The sequence below is a fragment of the Anas platyrhynchos genome, chromosome 5, assembly GCF_047663525.1.
Source record: "Anas platyrhynchos isolate ZD024472 breed Pekin duck chromosome 5, IASCAAS_PekinDuck_T2T, whole genome shotgun sequence".
Lineage (NCBI taxonomy): Eukaryota > Metazoa > Chordata > Aves > Anseriformes > Anatidae > Anas > Anas platyrhynchos.
Genome location: NC_092591.1, coordinates 27,932,229 through 27,950,338, shown reverse-complemented (window position 1 = coordinate 27,950,338; position 18,110 = coordinate 27,932,229). Strand labels below are relative to the sequence as shown.

Sequence of the window (18,110 nt, the reverse complement as noted above, 5' to 3'; positions counted from 1 at the left end):
AATCCCTACTCTGAAAAAAAAGCATCATCTACATAAGCAAGGCAGATGCAGCCAAGTACCATCCTATTTTCTGAGCACAGATCTAAGCATGCGGAGAGCTTAACTGATTTCCTTGCTGGCAGTCCCGAGCCTCTATTCCCCCAGGATGCCTCAATACCCCAATCAGTCATTGTCCTCTGTTAAAGGGATGGATCTAACCCCAAAGGGGCTAGCTGGGTCCCAAAAACCAATCCTGCTGCCTGCCATTCCTCAGTAGCCCAAGGGGAGGAGATGTCACTGATAGAAGGGTGGGGATCGTGCCTGAGCCTTTAATCACGCTGTGAGTGTTGAACGTTGCACCTCAGCAGGAACAATCGCAGGCTCGATCTTGGCCAAGAGCTGGAGAGCCAGGACTGTCCTCCCATGCTTTTCCAGCAGGGCACACACCCCCACAGGCAGCCCAGCCTCAGCCCTGTGTTATCTTGCCCAGCCAACGCTCAGGTTTTCATCAGCCCCCTGGGTTACTGCAACATCCCTGCCGAACCCCACCTCTGACAACTTTATAGCTTGCTCCCGAGGGACCTGCCCTCACCGCAGGCCATCAGGAAAGGAAGGATCAGGCCCCTCGTTGATGGAGGTAACGTGCTCCTCTGGCTGGCGCAGCAATTTGTTGCTTTTAGAAACTATTTTAATAACTGCGAATGACTAAGCACGTTGTTTGGGGCTGGTGACTTTTCCTTTTTATGCTCTTTTTTTTGATCTGTTTATTTTTAGGTTCCTTTGGGAGGGGAAAAGGAGTGCAGCACAGACTGAAACCAGAGGACAGGAGAGAGAAACCAAGGGAGAGCAGGGAGATGGGATTCACCCTCCCAGGCTGCAGACCACCTTGCTGCTGATGAGGCTCAGCAACCCACTGGGGATTTTCCTAGGGAGAGTAGGAGTGAGCCCTGAGCGGCTCCATTACAGGAGAATTATTTTGGGGCAGGAAACATCTTTCTGTTGCAGAGCGCTCAAGGTGGAGGGCTTGTAAATGTGAACTTTAAAGACCCATAGAAAATAGGAGCAGTGTTCAAATAACAGATTTTTTTAATTTTTTTTTATTCTCCACATCATTTTTTAAAGCATCCCATTCACGGCAGGCCGTGCCACATTCCCCAGCACCAGCCTGCCACCTCCTCCCACCTCTTCCAGGTCCCCTCTTTGACGTCTCCTCCTCTCCTTGCCCTCCATCCCTGCCTGACGCTAAAAAGAGGAGCAGTACCCAATGCTGGCAAGGCAAATAAACACCAGGCTCATCTTCAGCTGGTGCAAACCTGTTGTCTGCAGGTGGAGGAGCCGATGAAGGAGGAGGACCGGAGACACAGATGGGGCTGTGCCCCATCTGGGCCAGCAGTGCTGCACGCTTCAGGGGAAAGGCATGAATGGGATTTGAGGTTTGGGGGATCACGGAGCAAGAGGAAGCTTTGTTCCCTCCTTCTGATCAATGCTGGGAGTCAGCCGTGCTGAGGTCCGATCCCTTAGCCGCCTGGCTTTGACCTCGCTGATGTCCCCACAGCCTTCTCCAGGCTTGGCTACACCAAATGAATGGCATCTGCTGATGTTTTCCCTTCGTCGTTTACCTTATTTTCCAGTTCATTAGTGACTGTTAAAGACGCTAATTTTCTGGGGGACCACGTGGCTCCCTGATGATCATTTTTTACCGTGCTGAAGATTGACTTTTCACTCTGGGGCCCTGAATGGTTAGCCAATACCCAGGACCTTGCAATTCATTACCATTAGGAGGGGAATTAAGGGTACAATCCAAAATTCATTGCAATCCTGCTCATTTAAAGGGTTTATCCCCAAGTTCACAGCCAGGACTGCTTCTCAGGATGTTGGCTTTCCAGCTGGTTTCTCCTCTGGCACACACACACCCAGCAGTGTGGTGTTTGGGACCTTTTCCTTGCTTGCATGGGGCAGCAGCATCTCCTCGGGCAGTCAGCAATCCACCTACCTGGGGTTTCACCATTCCTCCTGGAGGAAGGATGCTCTGCACAGCTGCGGGTAGCAAAAAGCCAAGTGAATCAGTCACTATTTCTTAGCTCAGCACTTTGAGGGTAGGCTTAAAGCACTTACAGAGGATTTCCCTTTGCCTGCAGGTAATGCTCACGTAGACTTTTATTTTACCCGGCTTCTTTACAAGCCTTGCAAAGTCCTGGAAAAAAAAAGAAAAAATCCATTTGTAGGATTTCTCTGGGATTTCTCTGCTGTCCTTCCCTGGCGCCCCAGCTGCCACTGCAAAGCCACCTGCACGGGGCTGGGCAGCGGGGTGGCATGTTGTGTCCCCGTGCCACCGCCACGTCCTCCCAATGTCCTGCACGCCGTCCCTGAGCCGCACCCGCAGCTCTCCAACACCACATCCCCAGGGGAAGCAGCCTCAGCACCCCAAGTTTTGGCTCCCAGGATGGTTGGCAACCGGAGGCAAAAGCCTTTTGCTGATCCCGTGCCAAGCCTGGGCATGGCCAGGTCCTCCTGGGTGACTCCAGCCTTCGTGACACCCCCACTGCCCTCCCCTAATGTGGCCGCGCGCCCTGCATCCCACAGCCAACCCCATGAGGTGCTCGATGCCCGCAGGATTTATCCCTTCTCCATCCACCCAGGGGCACGGATGGCACTTTTTGCCCCACTTTGCTCCTGCCACGCTGTGTCCTCATCGCCCTCCTGCATGGAGCACATTTGGGGGTGCTGCCCATTGACCACCCCACTCCTGCATGCCCCCCCTTGCTGGGGACCCCCCCCGGCGCTGCCGTCCCCTCCTCCCCCGGCTCCAGCAGTGAGGAAGAGGCAGTGCTGAGCCGGATATGCTGCGGCTCCCCGCATCCCTCCCCGTGAGTATCCCTGCCTCTCCTCCCCATGCCTTCCGAGGAGACGGATGGACGGACAGACGGGCGGCGAGAGGTGGACTGCTCTCTGCTAATTGCACGGCTCTGGGGGGGCTTAGAGGGGAGGGTAACCTCTTCCCAACCCCCCCTTCCCCATCCTGTGTCCTCGTCCCCTCTTCCCCTTCCTTCTTCTCCTCTTCCTCCTCCTCTCCGGCCACGATATTCTCCAAAAGGGGAGGGGGGGGGGGAGAACTGCTGGCAGGTGAAAGGGATTGGGAAACGCAACCCCGTCAGGAATCCCGCAGAGATGAGGGCTCAGCAAATTAATAATAATAATTAATAATAATAGTAACAATAAAACCAAAGCAGGAGAGAGCGAGGGGGAGCGGGGAGGACGCGGCTGCTGTGCCGCACCAAGCCAGCTCCGCCGCACAGCCCGGCAAAGCCCCGCGGAGGCCTCCAGCAACCCACTCCCATCCCGGCATGGGACGGGGAGCAGAAGGCCTGGACGGATGGACGGACAGACAGCCGGACAGCCGGAGGGCTGCGGGCAGGAGCTGGGGGCTGCGCGGCTCTCTGGCAACTCTCGCTGCAGCACCGCCACCCCCCCACTCTTCCTGAGCGTTTCCCCGCGCCTCGGTTTGTTCCCTTCTTTCTCTGCTGCCCCGTAATTCCCCCCTCTCCCCCCCGCCGATTTCTCCCTCGCCGAGATGCAGCCACGGCTCTGTGGTCCCCTGCTCTCCCCTCCCCTTCCTCCTGCCCTCCCCATCCTCTCCTCTGCCCGCTCCCTCGCTCCTCTGCCCGCTCTCTCCTCCACCACCCGCTCCCTCTCTCTGCCTCCCACCTCCCCCCCGCATCTCCCCTCTCTGTCCCCCCCTCCGCTCTGCCCCCCGCACCCCCTCGCCCCGTCTCCCCTTCCCCTCACCCCCCTTTTTCCCTCCGCCAGGGCAGAGCGCGGTGACACCGCGGCGGCCGCCACCACGGAGAGGACGCAGGACCCCCCCCTGGGCCCCCCGTGCCCCTTCGAGGGGGCGGCCTGGCCCCCCCGGCCCCCCCAGGGTCCCCCCCAGGGCTGCTTCGCCTGCATCGCCAAGCCCCCGGCCCTCCGGCAGGCGTCCCCCGTCCTGTCCCCTTCGTCCGCCGCGCGGCTGATGGAGAGCAAGGGCTGCAAAGGGGACAGCCTGCGGCCGGCGGTCCCGTGCAAGCACTCGGTGGAGAAGAAGACCATGACCAACCCCACCACCGTCATCGAGATCTACCCCGACACCACCGAGGTCAACGACTACTATCTCTGGTCCATCTTCAACTTCGTGTACCTCAACTTCTGCTGCCTCGGCTTCATCGCCCTGGCCTATTCGCTCAAAGTGAGTGCCGAGCGCCCCGGGGAGGGGGGACAGGGCCGGGGAGGGGGAGAGCTTTGGGATGTCCCTCACATCCCTGCCACCAGCGGGAGGGGATGCACCCGCTGGGTGCTGGGATGGGGACGTGTGTTGGAGCTGGGGGTGTTGGTTTGGGTGGGGAAGGGGTGTCTGGGCTGTCCCTGCTGTCCCCAGGGGCACCTAGAGCAATAGGGGGGTCCCTGCAGGGGGGCTCAGCTCGTGCTGGATGCGCTCCGGTGCTCGGTCCCCTCCTGGGGGTGGTCAGAGAGCTCATCAGGATGGGCCCCACACCGTGTCGTGGGGCAGGAGCAAGGGGACACCACCGGCCAGCATCACCCAGCTGCCAGCAAGCACCAGGGGGACCCTGCCTCGTTGCTTCCTGCCCTTTCTCCCATTAAAAACCCCAAAAGAGGAAAGCTGCAGGGGGAGCAGCCCAGCCTGGATGTGGGATTGGGGCACCAGAGCACCTGGTGGCTATGGGAAAGGGCATGGGGCTGCTCTGTCCTGCCCCAAAACCACCCGAATGTGCACACAGAGAGCCCGGGGGCTGCAGGGCAGTCCCGCTGGTGACAGCTCGGGGACAGCGGGCTGGCTGCTGCCTGCTGCCGGCAGCACTTAGCGGGAGGCCGGCGTGCGGGGCGGCCTCGCCACGGAAACAGATCGATTCCCCCCAAAGTGAGCCCAGAAGTAACCCGGGGCTGGAGCACCACACCGGGACAGAGCGTCTGCAAAAAGTCTAAAGGGCATAAAATCCGGTGTGAAAGCAAATAACTGGTGACAGGGAACAGAAACAGGCAAATTTGCCCTGAATCAGGGAGAGGAAAATAAAAGATGGCTGGGGCAGGCTGTTTTGGGAAGCAGTAACTGCGGGGTGGCCATGGTGGTCCGTGCACAGACAGTGCTGAGCACATAGAAGCTGTCCTGCTCTGCTTTGGGAGCTCTCCAGCATCTGGGACTCCTTGCCAGAGGGGAAAACACCAGGAAAATGTCTCTCAGGGACACGGGTCAGAGCTGGCACATGGCAGGAGGGCTGGCGAGAGCTTGGTGCCTCAGCCTGCTGCGGGGCTGGGAAGAAATGGGGACACGGAGGTGGCAGCAAAAGGTTTGGGCTGGGAAGCCCCTGGGGTGCTGGGGAAGGCAGCAGGGACCTTCCCGTAACGCTGTCCCCACCAGGCGGGATGTTAGGGACACTTACCCTGAATCCTGTTGTTTTCATCTCTTCTGCAGCCAGCCAGGCTTCGCGGCTCCCTCTGCAGCCAGGCACAAGGGCAGTGGGCAGCAGCAAGCTGCAGCCCAGCTCCTGGGGGATTTCTGTGCTTTGTAGGGCCCGAGCAGGGTGCTGGCAGGGCTTCCCCTCCCCGAGCCCTCCCTGGGATCTCTGAAGGCAGAGCCCCTGGCCGGCAAAGCCCAGGTTTCCTGGTCGAGCTGCAGTCTGTGCGCTGGTGGCATGGCACAGCTCCCCGGTGAGGGCTTTTCCATTTCCCTTAAATAACTCACGCATCTGGAGACCTCAGGAAGGGCTGCTTTTGTTATCACAAACGGCACGCAGCCATGAACGTCACCTGCTCTCACCTTGCTGATGCTGCTAATAAATCAGGGGCTCCTCCGTGCCCCGGAGCTGCTCCAGCCAGCGCCTCAGCACGCGGCCGCCTTCCCACCCATTTCAGCACACGCTGGAAGCAGATCAGGGAGTTTCGCTTGGGCTGTGAGGAGATCGAGGAAGCAAGAAGCTCTCGTGGCTCCTTCAGCCCGTGGGGTTGCTCTCAGAGTTTTCCTGCCACCTGGAGATGCAGGGTGGCCCGGCACAGCCACCCGAGCTCTCCTTGCCTGCCCCTCAGCACCCTGCCGGGGGTGCTGCTGTTTGCTGTCCCCTCTTGCTGCCCGCTGACCTTCTCGAGTGGAAGCGGACTGGCAGAAATCCCAGGTATTTATTATCCCTGAGGAGCAGGGAGTGCCTCCCAGGTGGGCTCTCAGCCTGCTCTTCAGGAGGAGCAAAGTTTTTTTGGGGGAGAGAAACTGAGGGCAGGAGTCAGGTGATGGCGTGAGGGCAAAACGTGGGCTGGAAAGGTCCCAGGCGATCCACGGAGCAAATAAACCCAAGGATGCCCTCCGGAGCAAAAAGCTCCTTATGCAGAGGGAAGAAGAGCCCTGCTTGGGAACGGGTTTACAGGCAAACCAGCCTCTTCCCAAAGCACCCATCCAACCAGCTGCTGGCTGAATGCGAAGCGTCAGGCTGCCTTAAATACGGCCTCTTTAGACTCGTTATCAACAAACCATTTGTCTCCTTCGGGAAGCTGACGCAGCACTTTGCACCCACCCGGCAAGCTCTCAGCTCCTAAAAATGAGAGGGGCTGAGCCTGGGAGCAGGGAAAGGAGGTGGGAAAGGGAGCGGGAAGCAGCAGGGATGGATGCAAAAAGGGGGCTTGCACATAGCGTGCGGTGGAAGAGAGGCGCCTGGGTGGGTGCAGGCGTGGAGTGGGGCTGAAGGAGCTGAGGGGAGGAGCGGGGCCGTGGGAGCCAAGGAGAGCGCTTGGAGAGGAAGGTGAAGGCAAAACCCCAAGGGGATGAAGGGCAGGGGATGCAGGTGGGAGAGCAGAGAGAAAGAGCCCTTGGGGACCAGCCCGCTGGGGATGGAGGAGCAGAAGGTGAGCAGCAGGGAGGCGGTAGGTGAGCAGGGGTGGAGGAAAGGCCACCACCACCTTGTGCTGGTGGCACGGAGAAGGGAAGCAGAAATTGCCAAACTGGGTCAGAGCTAAGCTCTGCCTTGGCAGGGTCTCCAGAGAGCCACCGTGCAGTGCTCTGGGGGAGCCCTGTGGTCAGCAGGTGCAGGGTAAGCATCCCGAGCCATCAGTCATCTCCCTAGGAAGCAGGGCCATAACCCCCAAAGAATTTCCAGCAAGATGGTAAGGTCAAAATGACGATGAGAAAAGTGACTGTGACTAAGGAAACACCACATCTGGGCTCAGAGGGGGGGGGTGTGACCCTGCAGACCTGTCCCCACCTTGGGAAGGAAGGAGACAGCTTCCAGGCTTCAACCACAACCAGTTTGGAGCAAGAAACACCTTTTCTTCATGCTCGTGTGCTGCAGGGGCTCTGGCATCTCCTCAGGCCTTCAGGAGGATGCGAAATCCCCAGAAATGTTCCCAAGGCGAGTCATCCCAGACACACGGTTGCCAAAAAGGGGCCGCTGAAGGCTTGCTGCCATCCCTGGGGCCATCTCCAAAGCTGGAAGCACCGTCTTTAGGACTCGGTCCCTCGAAGCAGCACGGCCCAGCGGGACCGAGGGGCTCTGCTGCCCGCCCCCGTGCTGGGCAAGCGGCACCAGGCTTTCAGGACAGCACTGCGGGAGGGATGGAGAAAAAAAAAAAAAAAAAGAGAAAAAAAAAGAAAAAAAAGTGGCTGAGACGTGGTCTGAATGCGTCGCAGGATGTTTTCAGAAAGCTCCCGGTCGATAAAAGGCTTTCAATGTTTCTAGGAGGACTCTGGGGCTGGCTGTGGGATTTCACAGCCTGCCACCGACACCTAGCGTTCAGCTCGCTCCTGCTCCCCAGCAAGAGCAGGCTGTGAGGGCGGCACGGCCCTGGGGGCTCGGGGAGAGGCACAGTCCCAAGGATGCTCCCACCCTGCTGCGGGAAAGGCAAAAAGGAGCAAAAGGCCCTGCTCCTTCCACCCCATGGCCTCTGCGCTCCAGTTGCCAAGGGCTGGCTGCGGGTTTGGAGAGGGGCACGGAGCCCTGCGAGGAAGGGGTGGGCAGCACCCCTGGGCTGGGGTCTGCTGCTGGCATCCCCATCCCCTGCCTGGTGACCCCGTCCCCTGCCTGGTGACCCTATCCCCTGCATGGTGACCCCATCCCCTGCCTGGTGACCCTGTCCCCTGCCTGGCAGCCCGGAGGAGTGTGGCCACACACCCAGCCGGAGACCAAGATGAGCCCGCGGGTGTCCCAGCCTGCAGGATAACCAGACAGCACCCGTGCTTTAGGGCTGGAAGTCATCGGTGGAGATGCCCCCAGCTGCAGGAGAGCTGCAGAAGGGGCTCAGTACCCCAGGGCTGCCAGCCCACCCTCAAGCTGTGGTCGGATCCTGCACCAGTTTTGCGCGCTGGGCGCCTCGGTGCAGCAGGGGGCACCCAAACGCCCCAAAACACCAGCTTATGGCCCAGGTGATGCAAGCCCCAGGGCTGCCAGAATGGTATAGCACAGTGGGGAGGATGCCGCAGCACCCAGCTCTCCCTGGGGATGCACTGTTATTTTTTAGTACTTTATTCCTGTATCGCATAGTAGCACAATACATCTCCCAATTACTTCTCTTTTCTTTTTTTCTGTCTCAGGTCCGGGATAAGAAGCTCCTCAATGACTTAAACGGGGCTGTGGAAGATGCCAAGACTGCCCGGCTTTTTAACATCACCAGCTCAGCCCTCGCCACCTTCTGCATCATCCTCATCTTCATCTTCCTGCGGTACCCCCTCACCGACTACTAGCGCCAGGCCAGCAGCAGCGGCCGCCGCCAGGATGCCTCTATGCCAGAAGTGTCTGCAGTTGTTTCCTGTAGCAAGGACACAAAAAAATAAAAACAACTCCACCTTGATTAAAAACAAACAAACAAACAAACAAAAAAGTAAACACATAAATAAAAGTTAAATGAGTTTATCAGCCCAGCTGAGCCTACTCTTCCTGGCCATAGACAGCATTTGGGCTGCTGTAGGAAAGGGTTTCGCTGGTACAGTGGTGCAGGGAGGAAGGCAGACTGAGAAAAGCTTATTTTATGGCAAATAAAGCTGTGTGACGAGGGCACTCGGAGCTGAGAGCTGAGTGTGGCTCGCAGCTGCCAGTATGGCCCTGGGGCTCTGTGGGCTGCAGCCGGGGCTGGGGGCACGGCCGGGGTGCAAGGTGGTGGGAGGAAGGCAACGTGCCCAAGACCCCAAGGGATGGCAAGGCTCAGAGCATGTCAGGCATGCTCAGGCTGCCCACCACCCCTCCACATACCTTTTATTTTCCTTTTCTGATGCAGCTTTGTTGAATTTCACCCGTCGGTTGAAATAACTTACTGTCCCCGGAGAGCCCCAAAGCCTCCGGATGAAGCCCAGTGTGTTAAGGGCAGATTTCTTCTTGGGACAGCCCCACAGTGCTGAGAAGGAAGGCACCTTCTGGGGAAGTCGCACACCCCCTAAACCGAGTGCTGCTGTACTTCTGTAAGACGGTCAATAAAGATACCTCCGATGTCTGGTCTGCTGCGCTGGCTGCTCGGGTTGTCCTCCCTTCTCCTGCTCTGCGCATGAAGAGAAAGAGAAAAATGCCTCAAATGAATGGCAAGGCCTGGCCTGAAACCCAAAACGTGTGGGGCAGATTTAGGTGTCACTGCAGGACTAAAGCAGGAGGCACCTCCTGAACTAGCAAAAACTGGGGAAGCGCATCGCCCGCTGCGAGCCCTGCGGTGGTTTTGCAGGGAGCCAGCCCCAACCGCTCACCCTGCTCGGCACATGCAAAAAAAAAGTAATATAGAAAATCAGGTAAAATCAGGGCTGGCAAAATGGGAAGCAACCCAAAGGCAGCCTCTCCTGCCTTTAACCGGCGTGACAAATGGGCTGCCAGCATCTTCCCCCGACGGACTGCCTCTTTAATGAACCAGGGGGAGCACAGCACTGACTCCGCAGCATTTTTGCATGCACAAACTGTCAGGGATGGACAGGGTGGACTATTATCAGCAGCCCTCACGTTTATTATTTGTTGCTGGCAACACCCACCTTGTACGAGGCATCTCTGTGCCAAGGCTGAAGTGTGCTGCGGCGGGGCTGAGGTGCGCTGCAACCCTGAAAATTGGTTGGGTCTGTCTTTATTTTATTTTATTTTATTTTATTTTATTTTATTTTATTTTATTTTATTTTATTTTATTTTATTTTGTTTTGTTTTGTTTTGTTTTGTTTTGTTTTGTTTTGTTTTATTTTATTTCTGATTTTATCTTTTATTTTTATCTTTGAGGGAACAAAGGAAAGAAAAGCAGCAGCCAAATATGACAGGTACTCTCATCGTGTGTTTTTTTTTTTCTTTTTTCCCAATTGTACAGGAAAATTCTGGAATTTCAGGGTTTGCCAAGGCTGCCACCCAACATAACAGAAGGGAGGATTTCAAGGGCTGCTTCTCTGCCTTTTCACTTCTGCCACTCACAACTTCGCTGGGCGCTCTCCAGCTCGCACCTTTTTTTGGCTGCGAAGCCGCAGCCTCTGTTGCATTCAGCAGCAGGAGTGAAAACCAAGTGGAGGGGGAGGAAGAGAGGAGCCGTCAGATGCTTGGGAAGCCGTTTGGTATCGGGAAGGAGCGATGGTCGCATTGCCACATGGAGATTTAATTGTATTCCTCCAGGAAATTTAGCTTGGCAGGTTGATGAGGATTTCTTTTTTTTTTTTTCTATTTCTTTAGCTCAAGAGGGGGGAAATGGGAAGGAGGGGGGGGAGGAGATTATTTGCCACTAGTCAGTATTGTTAGGTGGTGCCTAAAATATTGCTCCTAGTTTGGGGCCCCCATACATGACAGGCTTTTGGTGGGGGCTCAGGAAAGGCTGCCGAGGCTGGTGAGGGAAGGAGAGGCTGAGCCTGGAGAAGAAACGGCTTCAGGGAGGACCTCGGAGCATCCCCACCACCCAGCAGGAGCTGATGGAGACACGGAGCTGACTTCTTACACACCACGAGGTCCTTCCCAGACCAACATCTGCTCCTTGTGGTCTCTGCAGACCGAGGAGCTGCAGCTCCTGCCTGCCTGCAGCCGTGCTGCGGGATGCAGGCAGAGGGCTCCCGCACACCGCTCTGCCGTGATCCCTGCAGCCCAGCCCCGTCAGCAAACCAAGGAGGACGAGAAGGTGGCTTTGGGCACCAGGAACCTCTTGAAATCACCCTGCGAGACCGCACGGGGCAGAGGGGTGTGGGTGCCCTGGTGTGTGAGCAAACACGGCCACGCTTACGCAAGCCCCGGGCTGGGTGATGCCACCTCCGTGCAAAGGCTGCCGAGCCAGTTCGCAGGCAAATCCCAGCTGGGTTAAACTGGTTTGGATTTCCTCCCGGCAGCAAACGTGACCCCGTGGCTCTCCTACATCTACACGGGCTGGCTGTGATAAATAGGGCAAGCTGCAGCGTGGCGCTGGCGGCTCATTCGGGGAGCGACCTCCCAGCCCGGCCCAGCAGCTCTGCGTTCCCACGGGGGCAGAGCTGCCAGCCCCCAATTTTGCATCGACACCCAAATTACAGCACAAAGGGGGGACCTTCCCAAAGTCCCCTCACCACTGCGTTTTCAAAGCTGTCTCGTTGGGCTTCGCGGAGCTGCAGCCACGCCAAGTGCCACTGGGTCCTGGTCGGGCTTGGGAGCTGGGCACCGAGGCACCGCTGGAACTGCAGACCTGCCGATGCAGGGGGAGAAGTGGGGTGCTGATGGAGCTGCCTCTGCTCCCCTCCCCATGCCGGTATTCGGGGCAGGATCGTGCTGCACAGATCCTGCGGCACCCAGCTCGCCGCCCGGACCGGTGCGGGGAAGGAGGGGGAGGCACAGATGGCAGCAGATGCTCTCATCAGTGAAAACGATTTAAGCGACGTAGGAAACAACAACAACAAAATCCTAGCAACTGGTGAGCAGCTGAACAAAAACCTGCAGAGGGGCAGGGAAAAAGGGTCTGGAGCTGACAGAGCCCTCACCCCTGCGCTCAGCCGGGCTGGTTCATACGCAGCAAGGAGCAGTGGGAGAAGAAAGAGGGAAGACCATGCCTTGCCCCCAAGGAGCATGGGGCAAGGATCCTTTATTAAGGCCTGGCTGTACAGAAACCAAACCATTTAGCACCTCTCTCCTTCCCCTGGCCCCGTCCTCTGCCTCCTGCTGCCCTCGGAGGTGTGAGCGTGACCCCGGGCAGCTTCTGGCACGCCAAAAAGTGAATTCCTCACTCGGCCTCACTTTCCAGGGCAAAGCCACGTGAGTGACCACAGCAGTTCAGCCCGCAGGGAGAAGGGCCAGCCGTGCTAAGGGTTGTCACCGCAAAGCCTCTAGGAGAGCTAGCTGCCACCACCAGCTTTGCATCCTGCAGCGTGCTTGCTCCATGCCCAGTACAAAGGTCCCGCTCCTCCCATCCCCTGCCTTTGACCCCTGCTCTGTGCCAAGGGAATTTACTCAACGCACGACTTTGTGCTGCCTTCCCCTTCTCCCTTTGGCAGCAATGCCTGGCAGCACAGAGCCAGGGCTGCAGAAGGAGCACTGCTGCAGCACGGAGAGGAGCAGCACGGTGTGCAGACCCCCAGCCTCACACTGCTGCAGTCGACCCACTGCGCGCTCGCTGCTTCTGCTCCATGCACGCGCCGCAGCCAGTGCCCTGGAAGTGCTGAGCCACGCCAGGCACGTGCAGATATTTTTCTTCTTGGGGAAACCAAGACAGATAGATACGCTGTGCAGCTCTCCCTGCGAGAAACGAGGCTGCCTCGTGATGCTGCTTGGGGCTTTGGCCTGCTCACACACTCTGCAGAGCGTGGTGACACCGTTTGGGGCTTTGCAGGAGGCAGGCAGCAAGCGGGGCTCCCCCGGGCATCGCTCCTCCACGCAGGCTGCGCCAATAGCCCGGCACACAGCACCAGCCGAGAGTAAAAAATGCACATATTTGTGTGTTTAAAGCAAGTGCAGGTTGGTGAACAAGTCTCTCCTTTTTTGACGGACTCGTCGGTTTGGCAGCAGTTTCTTTCTCTCGGTTTTTAGTTTCGCACTTGGCCTGCGATGGCAATTACGGGTCTTGGAAAACGTTTTAGCAAAAACTATTACGTGTGCGAGCGCAACTTGCATTCAAACCACGTAGCTGGGATGCAATCAATCTTCAGATGCGCCTGAAATCTGGGGAAGAAGAAAAAGCAGAGTGAGGCAAAGAGGGCGAATTCTTTTTGAAGTGCTTTTTATCCGAAATAAAGCGCTCCCCGTCAGCAACGAGCAACTGGCCCCAGTGTTTTTGCTCATTCTGAGCATGCTGGGGAGGGGGGACCTGGCCCCTGGCGGTGACAATGGCTTCACATCTGGTACATGGGAGCCGGGAGCACGACGCTGCTTTGTTCTGCCCGTGTGTGACCATCACAGCACCGTCACAGCTCTCCCTGCTTCATTTCCCCTGTGTGACATAGGGATGATGAGGGTCTGGTGAGCATGGATGAGCCCCCACAAGCCCTGCCCTCGGCTGAACTCCGTGCTGATGGAATCGCAGAGCGGGAAGCCCTTGTCGGCGTAGCCATAACCACGACTTTCAGGTCGGACTGGGTTGGGATCTAAATTGGGTTCGCTCGAGGCTTTGGGAGTCAGGTGAAGTTTTGCAAGCCTCCCTCGCCACCTGCTCCCGGCCCCTGCAATCCTGGCAGTGGTTTAGCGCCCATGAATCATTTGTTTTGCTTTCTCCCCTCAGCCCAGCACAGCAACAGTGGGTGTGGGAGAGCTGCCCAGCCGTGGGCCTGAGCATCCCATAAGAGCCATGTCCCCCGCGTCCCCTGGCCAGAGGAGCATCTCCCCCTTTCCTCCTGTTTGCTGCTTGCTCTGCAGGTCAGATCTCAGCAGGAATTAGCAGCTCAGCCTGTCCCTTTTTTTTCCTTCTTTTGCCCCTGCAAAGGCATCTTTCTTAATTTCCTTAACCCACGAGTGCTCCAGAGCAGGTAGAGAAGCGAGGCCCTGTGCTAGCACAGCACCTTCCCACCAGATGTGCTACCAGGACCTAAACCCACACAATTTAGAGGCACGTGGTGGAGTAACCCTGGTTTTGCAGAATTTTCCCCACCAACACATGTTGGACTGATTTTTGTGCCAGCAGAAGAGGAGACAGCGAGATTTTTAGCACCACGGTGTGTCCCAGCAGCCGGGGCTCTACCCCCTTGGTGCTCTACAAAAAAACGACGCCGCGTGTTCGGAGAGAAGAGAGTTAATTCCAAAACGCCCGGCATCCCTATCGGCAGCGGGGAGGAAGGTTCCCTTCATTTCCTAAGCACCAGCAAAGCTTCTAAACCCTAATCCCTCGCTAAGCTGGAGCTGCCAGGCCACATCCAAGGACAAACCCCCAGCTCCGTCCTCCACCTGCACATGGGGTCGCGTGGCCTCCACGTCCTTCTGAGCTGTGGGGTGATGGAGGCCGGGCTGAGGCCAAGCTTTCACACCGTATCGACCTCCATCCTCGTGCCTCCATCAGCCTCGTGTTGTGTTGGTCTCCATCGAGCCCATCTTTGGTGACCACCAGCAGAGTGCTGGGTGAGGCTGGCAGCGGGGACCAGAGGCTGGACCCCAAAAAAGCCTCTGGGGTGGCTGTTAACACCCAGATCTCGACAGCGGGAAGGCCGGCCTCCCTCAAAGCACCTCCACCTGCCCTCCACTTCGGGGTGGGGGACACCCCACCTCTGCGCACCCCCCTTAGCATCCTCTCCGCGCCTCCCCGCGCCCGCGGGGCTGCCGTCACCCTGCCCAGCTCCTGCCGCGCTGATTGGCTGCGGGTGACGTCAACGCTTTTTTTTTTTTTTCCTTTTTTTTTTTTTTTTTTTTTTTTTCCTTCCCCCCCCCTCCCTCCCTCCCTCCTCCTCCTCCTCCCTCCCTCCCGAGGCATGACCTCATCGCCGGCGCATTCCCGGCGGCGCGGAGCGGCGCGGAGCAGCGCGGAGCTGTGCGCACCCGGTGCGCGCCCCGGTGCGGGATGCGGGCCCCGCGGCACCGCCAGCGGCCGCGCCAGCGGAAAACCCGCGGAGCGGCGCGGCTGGCCCCGCCAGGGTCAGTGCGGGCCGGGGAAGGGCGGCCGGGGGGGTTCCCCATCCCCTCTGGCTGCCCGGAGGTGGGAAAAACTGGGGAGGGGTGTTTGCGCGCAAGGAAAGAAAAAAGAATGAGGTCGGAAAGCGTCGAAATGGGGAGTTTGGGGGTAGCTTTGGAGGTGGGGAGGTGGGTGTCCCCGAAGGGATGGGGAGGGTGGGGAGGTGTAGGGTGGCATGGGGTGGGGTGGGAAGGTGTTTCAGCTCGGTGCTGCGGGGAGCGTTTGGGTTTGGGGAGGATGAAGGAGCTCGGAGGGGCACCCCGTGTCCTTGGCGTTGAAACGCGGCCGGCGTGGGTTCGGCACCGCTTCGCTGCCGTGGCTCCGAGCGACTGACGAGTTGAGCTGCCCCTTGGAAATCATCCCCTTGACCTCCCCTGAGGTGCAGGGAGCTGTTGACCTCCCCCCCAAGTTATCACCTAGTGATAAACGTTGGTTTCTGTGTGCAGCACTGGTTGTTTTTACAAGATCCGTGATTATTTCCCTTATTGATAAATAAGTTCCTTCTCCTTCCTGCTCTGCCCCCCACCCCTTTCTCCTCCCCCAGAATTAAATTCCTGAGCAACAGCAAAAGCTGATGTCAGTGCTTCAGCTCACATTGGGGGAGCTCTGTGCACAGGTCAGTAATTTGTGGTTTTGGTGGAGGGAAGGACGCGGTGCGGTGCTGTTTTGTTAAGGATATTTGGATTTTCGGGGCACGGATGCGTTTGTCGTTTGCACTGCGGCGGTGTCAGCAGCTCCCTGGCGGGCAGCGCAGCTCCGCATGAGCATGTGTCAAAGAGCCCGTCCCTGTCCCAAGCAGCTAGCGGGGACGAGTGACCCCCTCTAATTTGGGGTGCAAAGACAGGGACCCCCCAGGGAACGGTCGGGAAGCCCAGGGAGCAGCAGGCGATGCTGAGGCTCGTGCCTGGCAGCCCAGGGGCCATGTTAACCTTGAAAGCAGCCTGCCCGTGGAGCAGTGTTTGGGGCTGGCTCGCATTGTCTGGTCCGGCGAGGGCGAAAGGCTCGGGGCACGGCCGCAGGGAGCTTTGTTTTCCAAAGGGCTGGATGCTCGGGGCTGGATGCTCGGGGCTGGATGCTCGGGGGTTGCTGCGTACGGGTTCGGCCTCTGTCAGCTGGCGGAGGGCGGCTGTGCCGGGAGGATGCTCAGCGCTGCAGAAGAGGTTTTGTTGGCTTTGGCTTGCTTTGTTTTTCCTTGCGATGGCTCCCAAAGCAAAATGAGCTGCTGCTGCAGTAAGAAAACCCACCTACCTAGAGCTGGATGGATGGGGGATTTCTGGCTGGAATAGCCACGAGGGCTATGCGGATGTCTTCTCCCCGGCTGCGACGGGCACAGCCATGCTGGCAGGGTGTGTTTGGGGAGGGCTGCCCGAGCGGATGGGACCAGAGGGGACATTTGGGGCTGCTGAGCAGCAGCTGGATGCCGGGATGCCTCTCTGCAGTGGCAGAGCCTTGGAATCGCTCTTGAATTGTGCTGCTTGAATCACTCGGAATCGGTTCAGGCAGCACAAACCTGGCTGCGGGTGGTCTGCGAGCGCTGCTGCTGCGATGGCAGCGGTGCACACCAAAGGGGTTTTCACACGGCTCTTCAGCCCACCCTGGTTTGCGGCTGTCCCTGCCTTGATGCAAGGTAAGGGAACAGGGGAGGAAGCCCTGGATCCTGCACTGCTTTTTGGAATCCAGCCTCAGCTGGGCTTGGGAGACCCGAGCAAGGTGGCTGAGCTCCTCAGGAGCATTCACAGCAGGAGATTCTCCGCATGGAGATTATGGCAAATATAGCATGGGGTTTGTATGCCCTGCATGTTTTTGCTGGGTGCCAGGCACCTTGCCGAGAAAGCCACTGAGGTGCCTGCATTCGGAGAGTTTGCCCCCTAAAATTCAGCACAACGCAATTATGATTGCCCAAATGCCTGAGAGGGCCGGGTAAGGCTTCTCATAGCGTGTGGCCCACAGAAAACCAGGGTTCACCCTGCAACCTCCTGCCCCCCCAAAACAAAACCCTCCCAAAAGGGGGCTGCGGCTCAGCAGGATTTCTCCAAATGACCTCTCTCAGTGTGGGGATGGATTGAGCAAGGTCCCACTCCATCTATCCCTACCCTTTCCCCCTGCACCAGCTGCGTTAATCCACGTAACAAACACGGGGTGTGCTAAAGGTGCTTTCCTCTTCTGATTTGTTCCATTGCCCGTAAGGGAGGCTGCTGGTAGGGATCAGAGGTTAGTTTCTCTGCAGCGCAGCTCTGTTCAGGCTGGGATCCCAAAGCCCTGGCTGCGCGCAGGTGCAGAGCACGTTCACAGTATCGGGGATGGGAGCAGGAAAAGGAGGTGCTCCAGTGCTTGGCAGCCTTGATTTATGGCCCGGGCTTGTAGGACACCGCCATCATCCTCAAACAGCTACAGCAAACTCAATCTGCTGGGGTGATAAAAGAAAAGCAGCTTGCAAATGCCAGCTCCTCTGCCCGGTAGGGCAGCTGGAAGACCAGCCTAGGAGGCGTGGGACCTTTTCCCCTCCACTGTGGGATGAACAGCAGTGTTTAGGAGAGCTGGCTGCAGGGACCTCCTCTCACCCTGCTCCTCTCCTTGCTGCTATGCAGAGGGAGCTCCTGCAGCCAGACCTTCAGCGCCGTCCTCACCCGGCGGGGAAAGCTGGCGAGTGCTCCTCGGCATCCTGCTGCCCTCTGGGTTTTAAAACCTGTTTTTCAAGCCTTAAAATTTTGTCTCTGAAGATACACCTGTCCCGCCTGATGCCGAGTGGGAAGGAGGCACCTGACAGGCTTGGGGAAGGCAGGCGAGTGGCCTGGGATCGTCCATCAGATAAGGAGCCAAACAAGCTCTCTGCTCAAGATTTTTCTCAAGCTTGCTCGGGGAGCCCTGCGCATGCGTGGCGAGCAGGGTTACAGCACAGCCGAGGGAACGGGGGGGCTGTAAAACCCACCGTGCCAATGGGAAATGGAGGCCAAGGCTGCCCGCAGAGCCAGGCGGAGCAGGGAGAGGAGAATCCCCTGCATGGAGGGCGCCTGTGGGGGCTGCAAGGAACGCTCCCGGGGGGGTGCTGCTGCTCAGGACCTCCGGTTTGCTGTGGTGCCAAGCGGTGCTTGTTTGTAGGACTGGCATTC

At 58.2% G+C, this 18,110-nt stretch overlaps 2 protein-coding genes across 3 annotated transcripts in view; both read left to right on the top strand.

Annotated features, from left to right (window-relative positions):
• The first annotated feature begins 2,878 nt into the window (after window positions 1-2,878).
• On the top strand, window positions 2,879-8,706 carry IFITM10 (interferon induced transmembrane protein 10). The gene is given in 3 exon segments (NM_001310795.1): window positions 2,879-2,916; window positions 3,787-4,204; window positions 8,546-8,706. Coding segments are annotated over 3 exon segments (594 nt in total). The 5' UTR covers window positions 2,879-2,890; the 3' UTR covers window positions 8,696-8,706.
• A 6,100-nt stretch (window positions 8,707-14,806) lies between these two features.
• DUSP8 (dual specificity phosphatase 8) overlaps window positions 14,807-18,110 on the top strand; it is a 40,067-nt gene continuing 36,763 nt past the window's right edge. The window contains exon 1 of one of the 2 annotated variants that reach the window (XM_038179910.2): window positions 14,807-14,963. The gene's annotated coding sequence lies outside the window, so the exon portion shown is untranslated. Of the gene's footprint in view, window positions 14,964-15,512; window positions 15,617-18,110 lie in introns of those variants that run through there. The other variant, XM_038179911.2, reaches the window with a different exon arrangement.